The 25,853-nt window shown below is 37.4% G+C and overlaps 1 protein-coding gene across 1 annotated transcript in view; it reads left to right on the top strand.

Annotated features, from left to right (window-relative positions):
- The first annotated feature begins 1,447 nt into the window (after window positions 1–1,447).
- Window positions 1,448–25,853, top strand: part of COL1A2 (collagen type I alpha 2 chain) — a 36,508-nt gene continuing 12,102 nt past the window's right edge. Inside the window, exons 1-31 of the mRNA XM_075587329.1 lie at window positions 1,448–1,665; window positions 5,477–5,529; window positions 6,626–6,709; window positions 7,399–7,452; window positions 8,539–8,583; window positions 8,680–8,733; window positions 8,823–8,876; window positions 9,578–9,631; window positions 10,177–10,230; window positions 11,892–11,945; window positions 13,206–13,250; window positions 13,666–13,719; window positions 14,245–14,289; window positions 15,625–15,678; window positions 16,744–16,842; window positions 16,952–16,996; window positions 17,096–17,194; window positions 17,491–17,544; window positions 17,640–17,747; window positions 18,383–18,436; window positions 18,538–18,636; window positions 19,270–19,323; window positions 20,053–20,151; window positions 20,530–20,583; window positions 21,628–21,681; window positions 21,805–21,858; window positions 22,731–22,784; window positions 23,644–23,688; window positions 24,367–24,465; window positions 24,680–24,787; window positions 25,140–25,193. Of these exons, the coding sequence (XP_075443444.1) occupies window positions 1,596–1,665; window positions 5,477–5,529; window positions 6,626–6,709; window positions 7,399–7,452; window positions 8,539–8,583; window positions 8,680–8,733; window positions 8,823–8,876; window positions 9,578–9,631; window positions 10,177–10,230; window positions 11,892–11,945; window positions 13,206–13,250; window positions 13,666–13,719; window positions 14,245–14,289; window positions 15,625–15,678; window positions 16,744–16,842; window positions 16,952–16,996; window positions 17,096–17,194; window positions 17,491–17,544; window positions 17,640–17,747; window positions 18,383–18,436; window positions 18,538–18,636; window positions 19,270–19,323; window positions 20,053–20,151; window positions 20,530–20,583; window positions 21,628–21,681; window positions 21,805–21,858; window positions 22,731–22,784; window positions 23,644–23,688; window positions 24,367–24,465; window positions 24,680–24,787; window positions 25,140–25,193 (2,007 nt within the window). The 5' untranslated portion in view covers window positions 1,448–1,595. The remainder of the gene's footprint in view (window positions 1,666–5,476; window positions 5,530–6,625; window positions 6,710–7,398; window positions 7,453–8,538; window positions 8,584–8,679; window positions 8,734–8,822; window positions 8,877–9,577; window positions 9,632–10,176; window positions 10,231–11,891; window positions 11,946–13,205; window positions 13,251–13,665; window positions 13,720–14,244; window positions 14,290–15,624; window positions 15,679–16,743; window positions 16,843–16,951; window positions 16,997–17,095; window positions 17,195–17,490; window positions 17,545–17,639; window positions 17,748–18,382; window positions 18,437–18,537; window positions 18,637–19,269; window positions 19,324–20,052; window positions 20,152–20,529; window positions 20,584–21,627; window positions 21,682–21,804; window positions 21,859–22,730; window positions 22,785–23,643; window positions 23,689–24,366; window positions 24,466–24,679; window positions 24,788–25,139; window positions 25,194–25,853) is intronic.

The following is a 25,853-nucleotide window of genomic DNA, read 5'->3' as shown; positions in this document are numbered from 1 at the left end:
GACTTGGTCTAGATCTAAATTGCTAATAGACTATCACTGATAACCAGGACCTCGCGTTGATCTGAAGGCAGTGAAGTGCCAATCAGGGTTTAAGCTGTAAACGCTGGTGCTATTCCCGAAAAGGAATATAAGACATAGGCATGTGAAATGGAACATGTACTGCTAATGTTCCAGCTAAATAATAAACCTTTCCAGTGTTCGCTTCTTATTCAAGCATTTACATATTGTGAACCGAACACTCTGCCTTCTAAACATCGTTTGGGGGGTTTCTTTTCTTTAGACTAAAGCTGTTGGACTGTACTGGAAAATATCACGTAGCTGGTACTGTTGGGGGGAGGGGTTGCAATGAGATTTAAACATGCACAACTAAGCGTGAAACATGTTTCCAATCAATTCTAAAGAAAAGACTCGAAGAAAGATATATACATTAAAAAAAAACTTCAGCAAATCACTTTTGCAAGGACTTTCTTGGAAAAAGTGAGGCATAAAAAAGCTGTGAATTCCTTCTTGGTGCATTAACTTGTTGCCTCACATGCGACCAAGAATCGTATCAATCTCACACACCATTAACATCTATATCCCATTGTCTATCATATAGATGCTGCAGGAACATTTGGGCTCAAACCATGGCGCTCACTTCATTTGGTGCATGGACAGGGTTTCTCACCTAGCAAATATGTAAATGTCAGTCCGTATGGGAAAAAAATAAACGAATCCACAGACAAGTGATTGGTTTTACAAAACTTGTTTATTAGTCCCACTACTTTCCCAATTTTGAGCGTCTTTTTAACTGTATCTTAATCAAAGCACTTCATTCCATCTTCAAAAAACCTACCCTTGTTAGTAAAGTGGCTTACAATCCTTGTGACAAGCTGGATCACGCCCTTAGTGCAATGCATTATCCTACAGCAAAAGAAAATTACACCAGCCGTTATAATGTGGGGCATGAAGGTTATATCTGCCAACTAGGACATATTAGTACTGCATGTAAAAGGAGAGAGCAGGATACCTTGCTGCAGGTGGTAACCGGGCACTGGCGTGATTAGAAGGTGAGGTCAGTATGCAGTACCTGGACAGCTCCTGCATGTGAGAGCTTTAACTGACGCCCTCACCACCTTGGTGCCACAATGCGATATAGCAGTAGCTCCACTGTGGGGAAGAAGATACAGCCTACAACTATAGGACAAAAAAAAAAGTAAAATTTTCCTGTGAAAGACTTAAGAGTGTCCACGTCCTCACAAAGAATGGAACTAATTTAACAACAGTGCATTCGTCATCACAGCTCGTTTGTTGCCAAAACTGCTGGAGAAGGCTGGAGATAAGTAGCACATGACCTGTAGACAGGCGGTGGGGTGGCTTAGCTGAGAGTAGTTCTCTCCTTCCATTGGTTTGGTGGTTCCTGATGACACGCAGCACAGAGGGAACCTCCTGCCATATAAATGGGACTGACTAGGCTTTAATATTTTAGCATCACTGAAGCAGGTTTCTGCTAAGTTTGGAGTTACTCAACCACCAGGACTGCATGTCTGAAACCCACCGGGCATAACCAACCGGGCTCTTAAATCACAAGGAGTCTGCATGTCTAGCCAGTAGACATGCTCAGCTTTGTGGATACACGGATTGTGTTGCTGCTCGCAGTAACTTCATATCTAGCAACATGTCAATGTAAGTGGTTTTAGCTTTTATTCTTTATAGGGAAGCTCAGAGACGTGTGTGTATATAGTTTGTATCTTTAACCCCCATTTTGGATCATTCTGAGCAGCTCTTGTGTATGAATATATTACATTGCTGTATTTTCCCCCCAGTGAAAGTAAGCAGATGTTTTTTGTATTCAGTCAAGCTGGCACTTTGCCAAGAATGTGCTCACGAGAAGAATCGTTTTGCAATGTCTTGCTATATTGTACTGCAATTATGTTATCCATTTAAGCAACTAACGCAATAAAGTTTAATTTATATATAACATTGGAGGTTGGTTGGAAAGTATTCATCCTAACTGTAGCATATGCAGAAAACAAAAGTTTTCGGCACATCTGGAAGTTTAGGGCGTTGTACTTGCATTGTCTCTGCTCACTCACGGGCTCCCCCTTGTGGCGCCTATAAGCTATCGCACAGGACCTCATCACGCAGTATATGGGGAGTTGGATGTACTAATAACCTCTGCAGGGATCCTACTTTTTAAAATTCATATTAATAAAAGCCAGTTTCATGCTGCAGCCACAGAATACTTTGCATTACTTTGAAAAAATATAAAATGTCCCATTATTTCTGAAGACAGTTGCGCAGAACTATTGTATGCGTGCTTCTGCCACACACCATAAAAGAAGAAAGATCTAATAATTTAGTATCAGACAATTGCAACATGCACCAACATGGTTTTTTTATTTGCTCTATTTTAATTCCTATTATTTCAAAGAGGCAGACAAGACCCGCCTAGCGCCATTGTTCTCTTTGCATTCACCCTGACACACGTTATTTTAGCCGGTTCTTGTTTAAACATCATAATGTACTGTATCTAGCAAGAACTGTTGCCGCAAGTGCTATGAATAATGCACAATACATATACAGATAACCACATACACTTATTGTATTTACTGGGAATAGTGTAACTTTGCTAACTACTACCAAAGTAGATACATATATTATACTTTACTAATCCTAGATATATTATACTATAACGTGTCACTGCTGTGTGGTGAAAGCATGTAACTTCTATACACCATTTCTCGCCCCTCTGGCACTAAACAAGTTAAATTGGTTACTGCCTTTTTCCACATTACTGCCTTATACTGTTCATCATCATCATCACGTCTCATTCCTCAGGCATTAACTGGTTCGCTAAATGATGCAGTTAGTGCACGATTTCAATGAATTATTGCTCCCTCTGGTGGCTCAAACAGATAATAACAGATCCATGTGAAAAATTATGTTTTATTTGTCATGCAGTAAATACTGAAAGGCTTAGAAGCGGGTCATATCTTTAACTTGTCACAGATTACCTTTGGTAGCATATTCCTGACAGACGTAATTAAATATTTATTAAGGCCTCACATACAGAAACATGTTTAGTGACCCGAGCATAAATACAATCGCAACACTAAGCCAATAATATATTGGTACATCTCAACTGATGGTAATCACTGGTATCTATTTTCTTAGTCATTTGACTATGTTAATATTTGAAAGTGTTGATACAGAAGTCTGGTTGATATACACTTTAAAATCACTGTCTGGCTCAGAGTAATATCAATACAATATTTATTGGTGGGTTCTTTTTCTTTTAACATAGAAAGCAAACCAACATCTCAACATTTACCTGTTAATTGTGTTTTCATTGCTAGTTCTTTTGCATACCTGAGGACATCTTTACAGCATGTAAAACTAAAACACAAACCATATCTTCTCCAGTACTTCCATTTCATTTACAAAAACAAAAACAAAAAACTATTTCTACAGTAATTGTGTTTTAAAAGAAAATGTTGGGATCTATTTATAAGTAGGGGATAATTAAAATAATTCATATTTTTATGCTATGTAGTATTGTCCAGAATGATGTCTCCATGTCACCATGATATTGTATCAGACATGGTTCTCCACATCACTAACGTCCTTACAAATGCAGGACTCAAAATCCAATGATGGCATGGAAGCTGTGGACAATTAATATGTTGAAGTTGACATAATTGACTTAGATTTACTCAATATTGATTGTGTAATGTATTTTATTTTCATTAATTGGATTTGTTCTTTTCTTTCCCACCCCACCCCCTACATTTCTCTTGTCCAGTTCAAAATGAGGTCAGTATATTTGTTTTCATCGTTTCCTTCACTAACCGCCACATTATATATTTATTTAGTATACACCAATGGGAATGCCATTTTAAGAACCTGCTGAATTAAAGTTCCCAGTGGATTAGATAGCTACACCCTGTATGTGCCCACCCAGACTTCCTGTGTGGGCTGGCCTACCAGTGGGGGGGGGAAGGGGGGGCTCCCTTATATAGGGGCAACATGGTAAAGGCAAATAATTCAGGTGGGAAATCTGGAAACTGAGCTAAAATGTTACAAGAAGTGTATTTGTACCACTGGAAAACTAAAGGGAATTTTAGACTCTTCAGAACCCCAGGAAGACGATGGATAAAATCAGGTGTGAATACACAGCCCAGTTTTGTTGGAATGGATTTACGCCTGAAGCTGGAAACCATTCAATTGATAGAATTATTTTTTATTATTTTTTTTTTGTGTGTTACCTGACTCCAATTTTAATTTGGAATGATTAATATAATGAGTTTGGCTCGAGGTACATGCGTTGTTTCCTGTTTTCATGTTATAGAGAAAATCTGTTTACAATAAGAAGTTGTAGAATGAGTTTAGAACGTGATAGGAAACATCTGTTAGCAAAATGTAATTAATGGCAGTCGGTATGGTTTTTATTAATTTCGTTTTTTTCTGTGTGTTTTTCCCTAGGTTCAAAGGGTAAGCATTTTCTGTGTTTGTGATTTATTATGAACTATGCATGCTTATGAGAATATTAACAATAATGTGTACAAATGTTATGCTATTTTTTATATAGGCAATAAATGTGAAAGAAGTAAATCAAATGTAAATTTGGAAATATGTCATAGAAGCATAGTGTGAAGGCTATAGGAAGTATGTATTATGAGATATAAGTAATATTAGTGCCTCTTAGGTGATTGGTATGAGTTTGCAGTTCAGAGTTGCCTAGGTGATAGAATGGGGCCTAACACACTTCAGTCCCTATTCAGTTTGATGAGAAGCAGAGTAACAATGCCCTAGCGTTCATTGAAGTGAATGTACCTTAATGCTTTAGCTGCTATTTAAGTGACCAGATCATTACCTGTGAGTTACTCTGCTTCTCACCCTGCTGAACATGGAGATTGGACTGATGACCACGTTTGGACCATTTTGCAAGTGGTTTCAGCTTCACATGTGCAACAACTGCTGAATTACTAACTCTTTCTATTTTTATTAAATACAAGCTGTATATGAACATATTTAACCATTCCAGACAGAGGCCCCTGCAATTTATTGCAGGAAAGTGTGTTGTTTAAACTGGCACTGACATGGTTAATGCAATGTGTGGAAGACTTCTTTGCATTAGTTTTTAGTGCAGCTTGAAACCCATTTTCTGCTAGTGATGCTCCATGGGGATTCATGTTACTTAATCCCTTAAATGCCATAGGGGCCAGCAACAGATTGCTTTGCAATGTGTTGTTGACCCCTCTGGCATTTGAGGGTTTAAAACGGGGTGCATGTTTACATCATTTTAGTTGTTTAAAATGTTTGGTTAATAGAGCAGTGGCTTTATGAAAAGTAACACTGTACATACCCAGAACTGTATAAACATGTAACTGGGTGAGTTTGGCAGATAGTGATTACTCCTCCAGCGGTGATAGACTCTTATAAAAGAGAGATATCTGCATTCTGTACTGGATGATGACGTATGCACTGCAGTGAGCATTTCCATTCCAACAGGGCTCCAGAGGAGACAAAGGCACACAGGGAGATAGGGTAAGAAACGCTACTGCTCCCTTTATTTCAACTATTGATGCTATAAACAGACATTAAACACCTGACATTCTATTATTTAAAAAAATATTGTATTAAATATATAAAACATTATAATGCAAACTTTAAAACCCCATTTGATTTTTTCTGAATTAATGTTTTACACCTATTTTAAAGAATGAATTCTCAACTTCTTCAGTGACAAGTGGACTTGCTGACATTTACAAAGCAAAGTTGCACCCCTGTTACACTGAGAGGTCTAAATTAAATATGAATATATGTTGATCATATATTTTGTTCACAAATTCCCAATTCATAAATACGTTAAGGTTAAGTTAAGGTGGGGTTGAAACCTATCCCAGCAATTAATAAATAAAATGGAAACATTTCACCAGTGGTCTGTGTATTTTGCTGCCTAAACAACATTCACGTAATAGTACTTTTCCCACATTTACAAACACTATTACTAAACCTCTCTTTTTGCACCCTGGTTGGTCTATTTAAAAATAGTTCCAGGTGTTTTGCTACTTTTACTAGATCTTCTGTTGAAGAACATGTCCATGCAATGTATGCACCGCAGGCATGTATGAGAATAACTCAGGTACAGATGTAGCTACTAACATTACCTGAAACATTCAAGTAGAGCTCACAATATCACAGAATATCCAAAGGATTTAGTTTAAATGTTGATGCAATAAATTGTGATACTATATCACATCAGAAAGAACAATATAACAGGCTACATCAGTACCATGTTGTAGTATGAGCTAGAGTAAATAAATCTAGGAAGAAAGACAATTTCATTTTTATAGCTACATCTACCCCAAATCCTTCACATGTGATATTAAGACATCTTAAGGAAACCAATGCAGTCCATTGTGCAAACTGTGTATGAAGTAATTCATCTTGTATAGTAACTTTATAAGTTAGGGCCTCTCTCAACCGTTTCCATGTTGAAGGTCCTACCCAGCATGAAAAGGATGGTTTATGCCTGCAAGGCAAACATTACTTCTACATTAGCACACACTCATCTACCAAGCCTGTCTCTTTTCCCATTCGGCAAGGTTATTATTTGATTCTATATGTTTGATGCTTGCAGGGCCTTCCAGGTATACCAGGCAGAGATGGTGATGATGGACTTGCAGGCTTACCTGGCCCTCCCGGCCCCCCTGGTCTTGGCGGAGTAAGGATTTATAGCTTAACATTACTGGCAATAGATTACATTCACTGGAGTAAAGTGGGGGGGAGAATGATATAGTGTAGTAATGTAATCATACCGTATGTCATGTCAACATAGTGTATAATTATCATTGATCTTACACAAAAATTAAATACTTCATTTAATAATCTTGTTTCACTACAGGATCAGGCCTAGAATATGAATGTATTGGTGATATCTTTTTGCAATGCTTTGCCATGTAACACAATACATTCAAAGTTGTAATAGTTACAAGCTATAAATGGCCATGGAGAGTTTATTGAGCTCCAACACATATTTCTTTGGTGTTAGAAACAAGAAAATCACTTAGCCTCTTAACCCCATAAAGGTCCAAGCTATGCGTTGCAATGCAAACCAGTGCAATGTGGACTTACGTGACAGTGAAGTCGCTAAAAGAAAATCTGAACACGCTAACTTGGACTTTTTATTTACATTTTAAAGCAATTAGACCTATATATGTAATACTGGGGGTAGATAAAGGAAAGGGGGAAAAAATACCAAACATTATGGTACTGGTAAACAATTGAAAGACATAAGCCCCCACAGTGAGTGTTTCAAAGAGATATTACTCAACACTGTCAGAAATCTATAACCTTTCAAAAAGTAGGAAACCAATCTCTTTTACTAACAGAACCATTTTTACTCTCCCTTAGAACTTTGCTGCTCAATATGATCCATCGAAGTCAGGTGGTGAAGCTGGTGCACAGGTGGGTAAATCCTTGGCATAATACTATGTAACATATTATAATAAATATATATGGTTTCCAAGAAATTAAAATGTATTGGAAAATGTGAATTTACTACGACTGGGCATATATTATCAGCCGCCGTCTATAGCAATATGGCAGTTTAGTATGGATGCCCTAAGCAAGCACTGCACTTTGACATGTGTCCAAGTAAGCACTGCTATGGTAGGTCATGTAACTTAGGATACTTTGATCCCAGGAAAAGACATTGTATCTCCCCAGGGCTTACTCAAGGTAATAGCCACACAGGAAGCCCCCTGGAGACAAAGGCAATTAACTTGTGATATCTGTTACCTGCCACCATGAGGCCTACACTGTGATCTGCCACTGTGTCTTTAGAGCATGTCCCAACACACTACATTGACAATGTTTAAACATGTTTCAACAATATGGACAACTTATCATGATTTAATGGCTAATGGTAAGCATATCATATGGACTAATATTATACAATTTGGCTCAAATATCATGCTACATATTCAGCACAACATGGCACAGCAGCTATTCATTGTGTTTCCATCCCTGTCAGAGGACTTGCAATGCTAAGCAGACCGCTTTGGCAGTGAAGGCGTTAAGGACTCCTGTGCAAAGTTTCTTTGCCATTTCATACAAAATATATTTAAAACTTTTGTTGTTGTACATAAAACAGTAGATCGCACTGATCGCATATTTTCTGCATTTTATTTTGTTACTTGAAGAGGTCCCTCCTTGCCCGTTCCAAAGCTGTTTTTTAGTTTTTTATTTTATTCTAGATTGAGGAGACATAAGATTTTCAAATATTAAGTGTCCGAAGGTTAAAGTGGCGCTCTTCCCAGGGCCCAGGGCAGTCTAAAGTTTACCATGATCAAATCAGATGCCAGGGGCAAGGAAAATCATGATTTGTAACACTACAAGAACATAGAAAAATAAAAAGAGTAGGATAGGCTCAGAGGGCAAGATGCTAACATTATATGAGTTAAGCAATCAAGTATTGTGCATACCGTAATATTTTTGTATTCGTGGCTCTACTGCAGTTTTTTAAAATAAACTATTCATATTGTTTTCTAGGGTATAATGGGACCAAGAGGCCCCAACGGACAATCTGGTGCACCTGTAAGTACAGTGCATGTTTGCTACATGCCATCACTATTTGTTGTGCCATCATTCTAAGTGACTGATGTTTTAATCAATATCAACTTTCTGTTGTAGGGTGCTCAAGGTTTCCAAGGACCTGCTGGTGAGAATGGTGAACCTGGTCAAACTGTAAGTCCCTCCAGCAATCCCAATATGACATATAATGTGGACCAAAACACATTATTGAAATTGAATGATATCATCTTCTGTATTCATAGGGTCCTGTAGGCTCTAGAGGTCCCGCTGGTCCACCTGGAAAATCAGGAGAAGACGTAAGTATGGGCTGCAAAAATATTTGATGCCAAACGTTCAAGGAAGCTATGAATGCGCTTTTCATTGTTCCGGAAAAAGGATAAATGCAAATTATGGAAGTGATGCAATATTAATATTGTATATTTATGATAACCATATAATAAAAGTTGTGTTGGTGATTGCGGCCCAGATTTACTACACAGTGTTGAGCAGTAACGCATGTTACAGCCTATTCCAATGAATAGACTGTGAAGTGTGTTAAGTTTGAGCATGGCTTAGTAAGTATGGCCCACTGTGTATAATTCACAAATAAATTCGAGAACAAGGATTCTTACTGTCTCTGTAAATTGGGGTGGGAAACATCTTGTCCTACACCTAGTTACAAATGAACATGGCTCGTGTATGCCTGCTGTTTTACCCATTATTATCAGATCCATCTTGCTGTGTTAGATTGCTATAGTGCAACACTGTAGATGTTGCAATCTATAGGCCTGAAGTAGTTTTGTTGCAAATTCTGATACATTATAATGTTCTTCATAGATTAAAAGGGTACACAGACTTTTGATATGTCAAATTTGAAGGTATATAGTAGAAGCACAAATGACTTACTGTAAGCATTTGCTGTAGCTTACTACACCTGTATTTTATCAGATAGCCTTGCATGTAAAGTAACTTATTGGCACTAGTTAACCCAATGATTTTGCTGTCCCATATATTTTAGGGTAACCCCGGCAAATCTGGAAGACCTGGTGAGAGAGGCATTGTTGGAACTCAGGTATTTTTTTAATAATAATTAAGATAATGGCGCAGTCAATCACTTAATATTGAGCAAAACAGACACGGGTCACAGTTAACTTGATTGCTTTATGCATTTATCTTAAGCTCACGTTGAAACTGGTAATAATATAATAACACCGTCTTATAACCAAGTTTCCAATATTTAACGTCATTACTTCATGGCAGACATAGACACTGATGTGAAGCTCACTGCAAACTCTTTTTCGATTGCAGCACAGGGTTCTATTATCCATATTGGTTTTATCGTAAAGTAGTTTATTGTAGGACACTTATATGGGACCAACAGAATGTCAGGATTATCTGTTCCTGGTAGCTTATTTTGGAGACCAAATGGATCTCTTATTTGGGGTTATTTATTATATTAATATCTGTTAAAAAAAAAAAACAATAAAGCCTTTTTCCTGTTTTATTGTTTCCACACAATCTTCGTTTCCCCCTAATTTCACACTGATGACCTTTTTTCGACATTAAGCTGCAGCTCCGACAGCAATAAAGGGCGTAACATTTAATTGATTCTTACAGGGTGCTCGCGGTTTCCCCGGAACTCCTGGTCTCCCAGGCTTTAAAGGAATCAGGGTGAGTTTCTCCTAACCTTAACCATGCATGGGATATTTAAAATGTGTTACTTCCCAATGTTGGATCTTGTTCACCCCGGGCAGATCTGAAGAAACAAATCCTTGCATCTCATTTAGCACACGGCGTATAAATAGTGATACACGTGTATCTTAGTTATATGTGATGCCATGTTAAGGATAAACAAGACCTATTGAAGACATCCCTCCCTCCTTAGTGAGTCTTACTTTAGGGCCAGTAGTATACATAATGAATAGTGCATCTGCTAGTTTAAATGTGTAACTCATTGATACTTTGTATCTGTCCCACTAGTATTCAAACTCATTCGCAGAAACAAGCTGTTGTAGTAACATTTTGGAATTCATTCTTTTTATTTGTTTTGGATATATGGTTTATCTTTGCGCCATTTTCACCAGATTAGATATAGGATTAAAATGGTATAAAAATCGAGTCACATCAATTTTCAATTGAAATAGGCCAAGAGCAAAGTACTCAGCAGCAGGCAGAAGTCCCACCCATTGTATCCCATCTAGTAATGTAATATATCATGAGCACGCTAGGTATTGATTGTCAAGCAACTGAAGAGGAGGCATGTTGAAACACTGCAAGCTGCAGAGCTGCGTTCTCCAGCCAGGTGTATGCATGTAACAAAAAAAGAACAATTTATGATATAGTTTGCATCAAGATTTCTATCATGCAGTCTGATGTGTACCCCGTAGTCAGTAGAGCATTAGCCAACATACAGAATAAGGTTTAGACTTCATTCTTTGGCCACAAGCAGGCCTATCTGTGTCCACTCTGTAAGCAGGTCAGGACGCTCTCAATCATGTCTACTTCTTGTCCCACATTGGGAGCTATTTACTATACCCCAGTTTAACTTTATATGCAGTGTCGGGTATTAGGAGGTTCTGTGCTTTAGACAACGTGCTTCAGAAATATCCCCTATTCTATGTTATACCACACTTAACTTGTGAAGAGTTGACATATTTAGTAGCATCTTCTTAACAATGTAAAGCAGTAACAATACGGTTTCAAAATAATAATGCAATGTGACGCAGACAGCCTCCCAATGTATGACCTGGAATATTACCAACATAATTACAGTCCCAGCACAGATGTATATAATCATCAGGAGGAGATTGGCTAGTTATTGCTGTGTTCCAGTGAAGATAAAGAAATAAATGGGCCTAGTATGGACCTAGTATGAGTATTGTATGAGCATAGTATGGCCCTAGTATGGTCCTAGTATGGTCCTAGTATGGGCCTAGTATGGACCTAGTATGGGCCTAGTATGGACCTAGTATGGGCCTAGTATGAGTATAGTATGAGCATAGTATGGGCCTAGTATGAGTATAGTATGAGCATAGTATGGGCCTAGTATGAGTATAATATGAGCATAGTATGGGACTAGTATGGGCCTAGTATGAGTATAGTATGAGCATAGTATGGGCCTAGTATGAGTATAGTATGAGTATAGTATGAGCATAGTATGGGCCTAGTATGAGCATATTATGGGCATAGTATGGGCATAGTATTTACCTAGTATGGGAATAGTATGGGGAAAACGTCTAATAAACAAAATGCCTGGAATAGATATATATTTCTTGTACATGTCATGGGAAATGTAAAATGTGATTTTTATAAGGATGTGTTTTCTTTTTTAGGGTCACAATGGTCTTGACGGACAGAAGGGAGGATCAGGTGCTGCAGGCGGAAAGGTAACCAGCAACTAAATATGTTCTGCTCAGCACCACCCTGGGCACGCTTTCTGTATTCCCAGATACACTATAGACACATCAAAAAATGTGTTAAATGTAGGGCTGTAATCAATTACCATTTAGTAAGAATGTGGTAATGGAAAGCTTTTTGCAGTATAAACACACAAACATGTGTATATATATATATATAGAGAGAGAGATAATTCAACTGTCATGAAACAAGCAAACATGTCTTGTTGATATAAATGAGATACTTACTAGAGGTCTATTTTATTTTAAAACAAATCACACTTCTCACTGGTCTCTGGCAAACTATTCTTGACTTTCCTGCATTACTCATGATTTTTCTAAAATAATGTAATTTGGCAACTAAAAATAATTATATTCATATATACCTATATAGTAATGATTAAATATTTATTTAGCTAAAAAAAATAGGCCTACTGTATGTTCGCATTTTAATTTTACACATATTATCTACAGCATCAGATTGTCTCTAGATAGCATACATGTCTTCAGTCTCGCCCTCTCTCCTCGCCTGTTGGCTTATCCAACTTGCAGATAACCAATGACCAATAAATGGAAATCTCTTCACAAGGTCATAAAATATCCATATTGTATGATTATAATATATGAAAAAAATGTAAATCCTATATATAATGCTCACATTACACATTTTATGATATAACCATGGACATTTAATAACGTATCTGTAAACACATACTTTCACAAGATTATTAGTTCAGTTTAGAAATCTCTCATGAATTATGAGATTCACATCACTTAAAAACTTTGGAAGCCACTGCCTACTCCGACTGATCCAGAAGAATTGCACTCATCACCACTATGCATCGTGACTTTTATTTATTACATGCCCTACAATTAACAGTTCATGTAAGGGCTTAAGCCAGTGACTGCTCACAACATACATTTTAATGCATAAACTAAAAATGCACGGCGACAGCAAGTACTTATTGAGAACAAGATGTTATTGACTTTGAGGAAACTCTTTTGTAGTGTCTCTCAAGGGGGAGAAATCAAAGAATATGAAATTAAATGTTTGTCATATGATCAGATAAAAAGTATCTAGCTTTCCTTCTGTAGTATTGGTATAAAAGCGGGTTTTCATCTTGACACTGTATTTGCAGACACGGTGTTAAGTAGCAATTCCTACTGTATGAAGTCTATTTGCACTCTACATCTATAGTATGCTTATGTGTATATGTATACTTAACAACCATGTCTGTACTTCCCAAACAGGGTGAAAATGGTGCCAATGGTGAAAATGGATCACCAGGTCAAGCTGTAAGTATTGACAAGCTGTAATGACTCCACAGTGGTATACATTAAGTGCTCTTTAAATAATGTATTGTGATATATGTGTATAATGCTGTATCTTTATACTATTAAATATAAAGGCCCATCATTTCTAGGCAGTCTTTTTCCATCAACAAATCACCTGGGGCAGGAAGTCCCCTTATTGCCCCAGAAGGTGTCTTATGGCAGAAGACTGTTTAGTAAACATGGCCCATAATGTGTTATAAATATGAGGAATAAGTAGAAAGTGAATGATATTATGCAGTTAATATAAACTATAGACAAAATGAGATAGTACTCATATGATTGTACTGATCTATGAAGCAACCAATGTAAATATTTGTCCCATAAGCTATTAGCAATAAACAAAAATCTGTACTGATTGCGTTTCTTCTGCCTGTAGGGTGCTCGTGGTCTTCCTGGTGAAAGAGGACGCATTGGAGCTTCTGGTCCCGCTGTAAGTGTATATTTGTCTTAAAACGAAATCTGTAATGTTACGTTCTAAAAACTACTGGAAAAAAAACTCCTACGAATACCCACGATTACAGACCCAGCTCACGACTCCCATACTATATATTGAATCACATTTTACAGGCATATCATTTATAATGACCAAATGTAATAGTGTGGATAGCTTAATTCCACACACAAAGCAGCATTTTCCAAAGCCACATGATTTTATAAAGAGGTGATGCTGCCATCCTCTCTCATACTGGGGAGTCTGCTGTCCCCGGTGGCATCGGTCGATCACACTGATCACACTTCATAAAGAAATGATAAGAAGAAGGGGAATGCAGTGATTTTCAAGTAAATCCTATCTCTCCAACACCAAGGGGGTGGAATTTCCATGTATTAAACTATCATTGCTGCGGAGCAGCATATCTGCAAGGTGGAAATCCGAGCCTCAGGTTGCCTATCACAGCTTTACTATGTTCTGAGGCTTGATTACGGGACTCATATATATATATTTCCTTTTCATTAGGGTGCTCGCGGAAGTGATGGCAGTTCAGGTCCCGGTGGTCCAGCTGTAAGTACAAGCTAATATTTCTACCTTATTATACAGATATCGTGCCGTTATTCTAGTCGCCAGCATGCAGTAACACATTTATTGCAATGCCAGGTCAGCCACAGACATTTTTGCGTAACTTCCATTCGGGAATAGGGACTTCGTATGCAATATACATACTGTATGTTTATTATTGAAATGTATAGTTTACAAAGTTAACATAGTGTAAGTGTAGTGTTTCACTTTCTGTTGAGCTAGGCTTAGGGTTACATATATTTTTTACATATATGTATACAATATGTAACCCCATCCCACTAGCCACTGCTTTCAATGCAGTGGTGCAGTTGCGATACCCCACATCGTAGCTTTGTGAATCCCAGCTGAAAAGGCTTGTTCAATAAAGTGCGAAGGGGAGTTTCCATGCGATTTCCGTATGGAAACTCCCATTCAAGTAATTGCACTTTATTGAATAAACACAATGATTAAGTGGCTTTTGGTGAAGACGAGGTCTATTGGATGCATTTTTCCTAAACATTGCTTTGAATTAGGTTTCCGTTATTTCTGCTGAGATCAAAGTGGGGTTAGTTGAAAATATACTCCTATACTGTAAGTCCCACACTATTAAGATAAGAATAGTTCAAAGAAAGTAAAAATGGTAAAGTCATTGAATATGGGTTGCATTACACATTGATACAGGTTATCTATTAACTTCCAACGTTCTTTCTCAATATCCATCCATTAAATACATCTTTTATTTGAAAGTTATATTAAAGAAAAGTTATAAAGCAGCACTGCATCCCTTCCTTTTTTATTTGTAACTTAAACTGAGCCATTTTGTGTTCCTAGAACAAAAATAAAACAGAATGACTCCTGGTACTGTTATGGTTCCAATGTGAATATATGCACATACAGGGGGTCCTCGGTATCCGACAGTCCGCTTTCCGTTGAACAACTTATCCGACACCGTATAATGCAGTCCGATGATGCATTATCCGACAGTCACCGCTGTGGATTAACATGGACCCACAATCCGACGGTCCATTATCCGACGGCGGTTTGCGGGACGGATTACGGCGGATAAGCGAGGACCGCCTGTACTGTATATATATATATGTATATATATATACAGCGAGAGAGAGAGAGAGAGATTACGTTTTTAGCTATATATATATAAACATATGCATTTAGGTGTATTTATTTAGCCTGATATAGAATACAAATTGCAGGGTAAAACTGCTGTAAAAAGGTAACACTGCTACACCGTTACCATGGCTAAAAACTGTTTTCGTGTGAGAAGACGCCCTCATTTCAAGTAAGCCTTTTATATTTTCTAAATTATTCTCCTTTATGTTGTAGGGTCCAATCGGGTCTGCTGGTTCTCCTGGTCTTCCCGGCGGTCCTGGTGTCAAGGTAAGTCAGCCTGCGCATGCCAAGCTCATGTTATTTATGTTGCACACTGAATCCATTTCTGGATTTACAAATTGACACCAGTCTTACAATAGACAATCGTCTACAGTGACACATTGGGCAAATGTGCACATACAATTGAGAGTAACAGCCTGGTCAGAAATGGACTAAATAAACTTGCTAATTATTTGGCACTAGATAAAATATATCTTGTTGATACAATGACAATATAATTACTACACACATTACTTAATTTACAGTATTTATTATTTAGGCAACCACTGCACATTTTGAAGCACCCATTCTCCACTTGGACCACAGTAGATGCCAGCTATGTTTTTAAAGCAGCAGAGCACTCAGTTGTATACATTGCCAGGAGAATAGAATAGAAGAATGGGCATTACAACTATTTCCATCTCAACACTGGAATTTGCTAATGTTCTTAGACTGAGCTGTTTGAAGAAAAGTAGCTTGGAAATATGGAAATTCCTAAAGTACTACTTCTCCTTAGCTTGAATACCAATGAGATTCTCTCAAATGGCTTTCAATTGAAAGTTGCATTTAGGAAATAAGGCACTTAAACCCCCATGTGCTTCACTGCTCAGGTTGCTTGTGTTTTTTAGGCCGAAAATAGTCCTCTTTACTTAGCGAACAATTACAGCCGTTTACTTGATCAAGCTTCAGCTCCTTTTTTGTGTTGAGAATGTTGACATAATCAGAGGCAGAGTTTCTCTTAAAGTACTGCGGCATTGGCAAGTGTTCGTAAACAGTTTTACAACAAGATGGCTGAAGCAATCACATTAATCTAATGCATATGTATTCGACATTAGAAGAATGTTCTTTCCACCATTTTATGCCACTGAAAATGTTGTTTTTCAATGGGAATACGCCTTAAGAATCTGTTTGGTTAAAATTCTACTTAAAAACACGATAGAGGATTCTCGGGAATCAGCTTGAGACACAGTTCATTGCCCAATTGTTTGTTATTAAGCAATGTAATGCTAAATGGCATACGAATTTGTGGTGCATATGAAATAAATAGTAACTTAACATGATTAAATTTTCCAGGGTGAAATAGGGGGCTCTGGCAGCAACGGTCCTAGTGGTGCTGCAGGTGGTCGAGGTGAACCTGGACCTCCAGGTTCAGGTGGCCCTGTTGGACCCACAGTAAGTATAAACATGATCTATCTTTATCAATACTTGTTCAAGGAGAGTGATGAGACTGGAAACAAACCTTTTACTTTATACTGACAAAAGAATGTCTTTATTTTATTAGGGCAACCCTGGTTCTAACGGTGTTTCTGGCTCTAAAGGCGCTGCTGTAAGTATCTCAATTCTCCTAACAAGGTTCTTTTAACAAGAGCTTATCATTTTAGCGATAACAATGAAATATTAACGTTATATTGTTACATTTTCACAGGGTCTCCCTGGTGTATCTGGTGCTCCTGGCTTGCCCGGTCCACGTGGTATCCCTGGTCCCCCAGGATCTGCTGGTTCTTCTGGTGCGAGAGGACTTGCTGTAAGTAAACCTGGGGACAGTCACTTAGTTTAGACGCATTGAAAAATGGATAGATACTGAACATATAATGGGATTGTTGCATGTGTTATATTATCCTGATGTTTTGTGCAATACACAAGTACAGAATGCCACACTGCATGCGCACTAGCACTAGTAGATGTATTTAATAACTCTTATGGGGCTATTCATTAAACTGTGATAGTGCCGATCAGTGCACCATCGCACACAGAAACTTGTAGTCTTTGTTTCAAAGTTTAGTTGTGCTGCCATAACAACTTTTTCTGTTTTTGTCATAGGGTGAACCTGGTACTTCTGGTGGAAAAGGAGACACTGGAACCAAGGGAGAACCTGTACGTAACTTGTACCAAACAATTGGTTGTTCTTTCATGTATTTAGTTATTTGTTTTTTTATGTCTTGCTTAATAATGTTCTTCTTTGTACAAAGGGTTCTGCTGGTCCCCAAGGTCCTGCTGGTCCCTCCGGAGAGGAAGGCAAGAGAGGTCCCAATGGAGAAGCTGGATCGTCTGGTCCCCCTGGTGGTGCTGGCTCTAGAGTATGTTTGCTACTTAGTCAATAAGTACATCTAGCAAGTTCAGCTACAGTAGTAATCACATGTATGGCAAGAAGAGAAGAGAAAAGTGATTCAAATGAGACACGAAACAAAACTGAAAATATATTAAAATATAGGAACCTTTGATTAGCACTTGGTATTGCAGAAATCTTACATACAAACACTTTTGCTATACACTGATTATTTTTCCTGTTTTACGGAACTCAAACCCTGTAATATTTGTGCTCCTATTTCAAAACGTAGGCCCCTATTCATTGTATTTAGTTGAATGAATGGTAATGTGTCATTTTCCACTCAAGAGAATAGCAATTGATGTATTGTTAACTATGCTTATATGGCTTCTCCCCATAATTTATGTAAAGGTTATGTTCACTCAACCTATTATTATTGTTATTATTATTATTATTACCGTATTATTATTATCAGCCACAAAAGTGAATAAACCAAAACATCAAGTGGACTAACTAGTAATTGTGTTACTCATTAGTAAAGAAACTGTAGGTACTTTATACTCTAGCAATTTAGTAACAGGTACTGTACTTAGTAATAAGGTATTGTATTCTCTAGCGTACATTCTCCAGTTCATTGAATTTTGTTTTGCATTTATTGCATTGTAGGGTGTTCCTGGAACTCGTGGTCTGCCTGGACCCGATGGCAGAGCTGGTGGACTTGTGAGTATTTCTAACTTGGCCTGATTAACACTGTTCTTACCTTATCATCTGCCACTTCTCATGTAGTACGGTACTATATAGGTGACGTTATCTTTCATTAGGGCCAAGCTGGTAGTCGTGGTGCTCCTGGTCCTGCTGGTGTAAGAGGTGCCAATGGTGATGCTGGTCGCCCTGGAGAGGCTGGTCTTCTTGGTGCAAGAGTAAGTTCATCTTCCTAGTGTCACTCAACCCTTAAACCCACCAGCATTGTAAGGATTAAACTCCCCTTCTCCAGTCAGATATTATGTTTTCTTTAAATGCTACACCAAACATGGTGACCTTAAGCGCAACAAAAATACTGAACTCAAATGATAACCTAAATGTAAAGTTAATGTAAACCTAGTAGAGAAGAGAATTCTGGACATCTAGGGTTTACAGTCAGATTTAGGTGAGCGCTTAACTGTTCTGATTCCTTTCACAATGGGTTTTTTTTATATTAAAATCACAATCACCATTAAAAAATATTTATTTATTTTCATCTGAAAATTCAACATATTTTGATTATGTGGTAATTGCGGGATTCCCCTATCCAGGGAATCTTGGAGATATTTTTTATTTTGTTTACTATTTATTTTTTGATAATTGAGATGAGAAAATTGCAGTAAGTGAACAGAACTAAGGGGAAAAAAAAACATGTTTGTGTTGTTACAGGAATTGGGCCATAGTGCTGCAGTAGACATTAGTTTTCTGCCACAATTAAAACACTGTTTTACATTTTTAAGGGCGTCACTTGTGTTAGGTTTATATATCTGATGGAAATTGAGATGTGCTAAATAAATGTCTTTATGGTTTAGGGCCTTCCTGGTTTCTCTGGCAACTCTGGACCTGCTGGCAAAGAAGGCCTTTCTGTAAGTAATTGGGCAATTCTTTAACAAGATGTATTACTGTAATAAAGCATATTCTATTCTACGTTTTAGCCTTTTAAAATGTGACAATTTTACAAAGCAGCACTAAGAAATGATTGCTTGTAAGATAAACATAAAATACAAATGACACAGGGTATTGGCCTCTATCCATTTAGCGGCGGCAGCAGCAGCAAGACTGAAGGCACTGTACATTGTGGCACATTCAAGTGAATTTGCTGTAACGGAGTAAGGTGCCTTAGGATTTAACACCGCTTAGTAAATAATGTCCATTACATTTTACCATGGCATAAATACCAACCTACGTGGCACATAAATCAAGTCCCAGTACAGGTTATTACATCCATTCCAACGTCAATCCCATTCAAGTCAATGGGAGTTAACGCCGGAAGGGGTGCGATAACCCATACTGGCACTTGGTAAATGTGCCCCTTAGTGAGCTGGAACAGTTCCCATCATGTCAAACTGCAAAAAGATTTTATTTAACAAAGCAGCACATATGGCACGTTCTGCACAAATATCACGTATGCATAATCCTATTTTTTGTTTATAAATACCAAATATCATCACACCCCAAACATGAAATAATGCTTTATATAGTTAATATAGTTATGGATTGTTTTAACATTTTACAATCTAAATGGATGGCATAAAAACAGCATCTAGTTTCACCATCATTGTGCTATGAAATAAACAAAACGCTTTGTTTTCAAGGGTCTCCAAGGTATTGAGGGTCGTTCTGGTCCTGCTGGCCCAGCTGGTGCTAGAGGTGAACCTGGCAGCATTGGATTCCCTGGGCCCAAGGGTCCATCTGTAAGTATTGTACAGGGGTCTATGTTTTCTGTTTAAAAAGAAAGAACAGGTCAATGAAAAAAAAAAAAAAAATATATATATATATATATATATATATATATATATATATATACTGCAATAATATTAACATGTAATAATAGAAACAGGTACTTTCTGTTGAGCTACTGTAATATGTAATGAGCTGAGTTTTCCTTTGTTGATCCTGAATGTACTATCTAAGAGGCAATTCGTCTATGAGGCAATTAGTCTGTATAATACTGTATAACAATACGGTAACAATATTTTATATATACACATATAGTTAGAGATCTAGTTAGTTACTAATTATATATTGTATGTTATCAAGAAATGTATTTGACACATTTTTTTTCCCCTTAGGGTGAGCCTGGCAAAAATGGAGACAAAGGTAGCCAAGGTCCTTCTGGCACAAGGGTATGTATGATTTGTAATGATATTTACATTCACTATGCTACAACGTTGTCTAGTTATGTACAAATGGGACCATGCCCGTCAAAGAATAGAAAGACAGGAATAAAAAGATTTTTTTTTAATAAAGGCAACTTTGTATATATTTAGTAAAAATCCTATTGGGTTTACGTATCAATACAGATACAAAGCTTTTTCATGCATGCGCTATTTTTGACTGCTAAGTGGTGTTACGTGAAGAAACCGTTTCATTAGTTTGGGGCACATTGTTAGAAGTCAGAAAGTTACACGACCTTCAACTTGGCAGGGGTTTTTTTTGCCACCAAATGAAGGGGAAAAAAAGTGATGCAAAGTGATGCGCAGAGATGAACAAATTGATAACTCTTTAATATGTTATAATATGTGCATTGTGTACCTCCTCCTGGAAGAATCTCAAGCTGACGCACATAGAGTAAAAACGGGGTCAAAACCCACAATACAGCGCAAAGTGAAAATTACATTCTTTGCTCAAAATGTGATTGACTACATTATCCTTATAGAGGACATTTGTTACACCAGTAAAATAACACTATTCTGTAGTGTTTGCTTTTTAAAGATACCACTTTTGAGTACATTTACTGTACATGCCACAGACAGGTCTACAAACCTGCCTTTCCCTGTTATCGTTTAGCATGCAATGTTGCCACTGCAGCCAGGGATTCTGGGTAATGACATGCAAATGAGCACTCACAGTGTGTCACTTTGTCCGAGACATGTGAACGTGCACATATGTGACATTTTTACTTGTTGTACACTGTACGGTGGAGGTTTTTTTTGTTCACTTATTATTCACCCTAATTTTCTTGTGTCCAAATTAAAAATCATACATAACTGTCAATCTAGAAATATATTTGTATATGCATACATTAATACATATACCACATACATATCAGCTGCGTGTATGCATACTGAATATATTGTTATTGTGTACCATGTAGAAGTCTTGATGAAGTTATGGTCTTTGTCTTATGTCTTTGCAATTCATTTGCATTCTGTGTTGTATCTGTGCAGGGAGCTCCTGGTCCTGATGGTAACAATGGTGCTCAAGGTCCTCCAGGTCTTGTTGTAAGTAGCAAACCCTTTTTTATAACACCAATAAATATAATAATAATACAAATGTTAGAGATTGCTTATATAAAATGTCAGGGTTCAGTCCCTAATGTATTTGTTCATGTGCCTGACCTCTAGGGTTCCCAAGGTGAGAAGGGAGAACAAGGTCCAGCTGGTGGTCCAGGCTTCCAGGTAAGAAGTTGCACACATACATCCGACTGTAGTAAGACACAGAGATACAGTACATTCTTCTATTACATCATTAAAGTTACAGGGAATATTCTAATCCAGCTGTTACCTACCTTATCTTGTTGTATTTCACCATAACAAAATAGTACAACTTTCCACAACACTTAACTTCCCTTACAGAGGTGCCAACGTTTCTATAGCAATCATTTTATTATGCCTATCTAACTTAACCCTTTTCAGTGAATTATTTAAATTGAACGCTAAAAAATACCCTTTGCCTGAATATCATTCTTAGTATTCTTTGCCACTATATTCTAAAAATCACATGGATGTGGACTACCTCTTTGTAGAGAGTGTAGACTTTTTGTACCACGCAGTAGGTTAGAAACCTCATTCTCGAAAAACCTACATGGACGTGTATTAATGTCCATGGATTGAATATTTGCCTTCAAGCATTTTTTGCTCATAAAATTATTTATTGACTTTTTGATGGCATTTTTATAAGTCATGACAGGGTTATTTGTGGAGGGGGAAATGAATTGTGGCCCTTTATAAAAAAAAAATCTGTCACCATTTAGGGGAAGAGAAGGTAACAAGAATTAGTGAGAACTAATTGCTATAGTAGGAGTGGGACTAAAATTTTCACTGGAAGATACATTTCATTTAAAAAAAACATTTCATTCTGATTCTGCTACTTTAGGGGCTTGTGGTCCACTAAGGAGGTTAAGCGATATTTGCAATATAGGTCAGGTTGGGCTATTGTACAGTATCTGAGGAGTTAATATGGGATTTAGTTTTGCAGTGATTTTGCTGATAACAGGCATTTTGAAACAACTATAACATCATACTTATTGTTCTTTTGTTTTTTGAAATAGGGTCTCCCAGGCCCCGGTGGTCCTGCTGGAGAACTTGGCAAGGTTGGAGACAGAGTAAGTAGCACAAGGAGCGACCATCACAAATAATGCAGATGAGTTATGGAGCTGCATCCGGGTGTCAGTAATGTGGCAGCTTTCTGGGGCCTAGTTGGCATGCGTCTGACCTGGCCACCATATTGTTCTTAAGGACAGGAATGAAATACTGGGAAATAACAGTGGATATGTCTTACAGCATATGTAGAACAAGAACATGAGCAGTGCATATTCCTGTTTAAATAGGAGTGTTTATATTCATTTAGTTTAGAAGAATAGTAATGAAGGTCCTATGCATAAATTATTTAAAAAAAAATTTGAATGACATCACCGCCACTAAGGTAATGATTTTAGGGCCAGATTCTCGAAGCTCTATTAGCCTATTTATTGTGACGTTATCCTAGCTTGACGTCAACAGGAGTTTCCAGCAATAATACCCTAATCGGCCCTATCACAAATCAATGAATAAGCCCCATAGGGCTACATTCACTAAAAGGTCGCGACACTGTAACTGTGTTAAAATGTGTTATTAAAATCTCAGCAACATTTTTTAGAATTACCATAATATTCACTCAGTTGAATGAGACATGTTGACCCAATGCAGTATATGTGCATTATTAATGCAGAAATACTGGGGGAGTTTGGCGTCAGTAGGAGTTTCTGTGCGATACTACCCAGAACATCCTTAATGAATAATCCCCAAAGGAGTAGAAAAAGTTGGCCTTTTGATAATTGGACAAATAACTACAAGTGTGCAAGGTAATAAACAAACATGACATCACAGATAGACTTTGATTTTATTGCTCTTAGAGAGTAACCATGTTTACATTTCAAATGTGTCGTCTTCACCAACATTTGACACTTTGTTTTCCTTATCTAGGGTATTCCTGGTGACTTTGGTCCCGCTGGCGCTGCTGGCCCAAGAGTGAGTATCAAATCTAAAACCTAAAAAAGTATACTTTTATATATTACCCTGTCTTAGGAGAAACAGAGATCTCCAGCATCATTGACATATATTTGATATATATTGATATATTTGAACAAAAACTACACAAATTCAGAATGTTTTTTTACATCTTAAGGCGATAAACCTTTACAACAGGCATTTAAATGCTTGTGATATCCCCGTTCCCACTCATCTTACACTCTGTGAGTGCAGAGCTCTTGAATCTGCATAGTCCTCAGTAGTACAGAAAGGAATCAAGGCAACACTCTCCCAGAGCAATGTACAAATGTAACATAAATTTGAATAATCCACTTGCTGTGCAATACCAAATCATTGACATTGTTGTGTCTCTTTTTAAAAAATATTTTTTTAATCTTTACAGTAAAACTATTAGTGGTATAACTGTCTTCTTGTGATATACCACCATTATGTGCCATTCCCCTAACTCAAAACCAGTTCCCCATGTTTAGCCTGACATGGAGGCTCATTCCTAATTCTTGATTACTTTAAACTTGTCCAATGATTTGTGCCAACATTGACCAAGACTACTCCATCTGTTCTGTTCATGTGTTGTAGGGACAGTAGTCAGCAAATGTCTTCATAGAACTAATTATTTCTTTAATTCATCTTACTAATTCAGTCACTCTATTTTTACAGGGTGAACGTGGTGCTCCCGGTGAAAGTGGTGGTGTAGGACCTTTGGGAGCTCTGGGAGCCCGTGGTCCTTCTGGTCCACCTGGCCCTGATGGTACCAAGGTACAAAGGCTATGTTTTACATGCATTGTTGTCCTCATGCAATGTATTGATGCACCATGCAGTGTTTGTCATTATTTACTGGAGAATATTGCAAGGACACAAAAGTTGGTTTGAGATCATTGTATGATAGTATGTATGGGAGGCTGATCTTTGTTATGATTGTGCTTTCCTATAGCTTGGGTGCTTGACATGATTTTTATTTCCTGTCTCTTAGGGGGAGCCCGGTGTTGCTGGTTTAGCTGGGGGTGTAGGACCATCTGGCTCTGGTGGAATCCCAGGAGAGAGAGGCATTGGTGGTGTTCCTGGAGTTAAGGGAGAAAAGGTAATGCATGACAACATACCTTATTTGTGAACATGTTTAATCATTTGAACCTCTTTCAATAGTCTGAACTGTTGAATATCAAGATAAAGAAATTATTATTATTATTATTATTATTATTGTTATTACATTATTATTCAGTAAGTTAAATTGACACATATTCAATGCTAATTCTTAGGAACTGTATAGGCATTTATACATCTTTTGTTCATGGTAATTTTTAATTAGCTGTCTCACGTAATAATTTTACGATTTTGTAATATAATTTGCTACCTTTTTAGAAGTGAGATGTACAAAACCACACTGAATGCTTTATGTTTTAGTCATGTTAAACAATTACCTTCCCTTTCTATAGGGTGAAGGCGGAAACATAGGCGACTATGGTAGCCCAGGAAGAGATGGCGGCCGAGTAAGTACATTTCGTTAATCTACCACATACAAAAATAAAACATGGTTATGTTTTTACACAAAGTGAGATATGTATCAACATCTTGCAATTTGCTCCACAGTGCAGAGCAGATATTCTCATGTGTATCAATTTGCACTAGTGGCAAATGTATGAAACTTGCTACAGTATTTGAGTTTCTTATATCTGATGATCTCTTAACCAAGGAGATGAATTCTACGTCACACCTCGTGGATGTGAATAGTGCAACAGAAATGGAAAATTGCTCCATGTACTTTGCTCTTTTCCAAAAGCGCCCACGCAAGTGGAGCAACTTTAGTGCAAAGAATCTTAATACATGAATGCAAATAGCCACAACATGAAAATGATGTTCTTAGCATTAACTTATTGTACATGTCCATTAGTTACCTTAATTCATATCCCCTACAGTTTTCCGATTTACTTTTGGTTAAATAACTGAGTAACTAATACCATTTAAAGAAAATACAGTCTTAAAACTTAAAATAGTGGTTGAGGGGATAGCAAAATTACTTGACTAATTACTCATTCACAATAATTCTGAGACATATTACCCAGTAAATTAATAGAAGAAAATATAACTCCAGTAAATATGGTAACAGATCTCTTGATATAAATATTTAGCGTGGGCAGGGAAACAAATAA

The sequence above is a fragment of the Ascaphus truei genome, chromosome 2 (assembly GCF_040206685.1).
Source record: "Ascaphus truei isolate aAscTru1 chromosome 2, aAscTru1.hap1, whole genome shotgun sequence".
Classification (NCBI taxonomy): Eukaryota; Metazoa; Chordata; class Amphibia; order Anura; family Ascaphidae; genus Ascaphus; species Ascaphus truei.
This window is presented reverse-complemented; position numbering and strand designations above follow the sequence as displayed.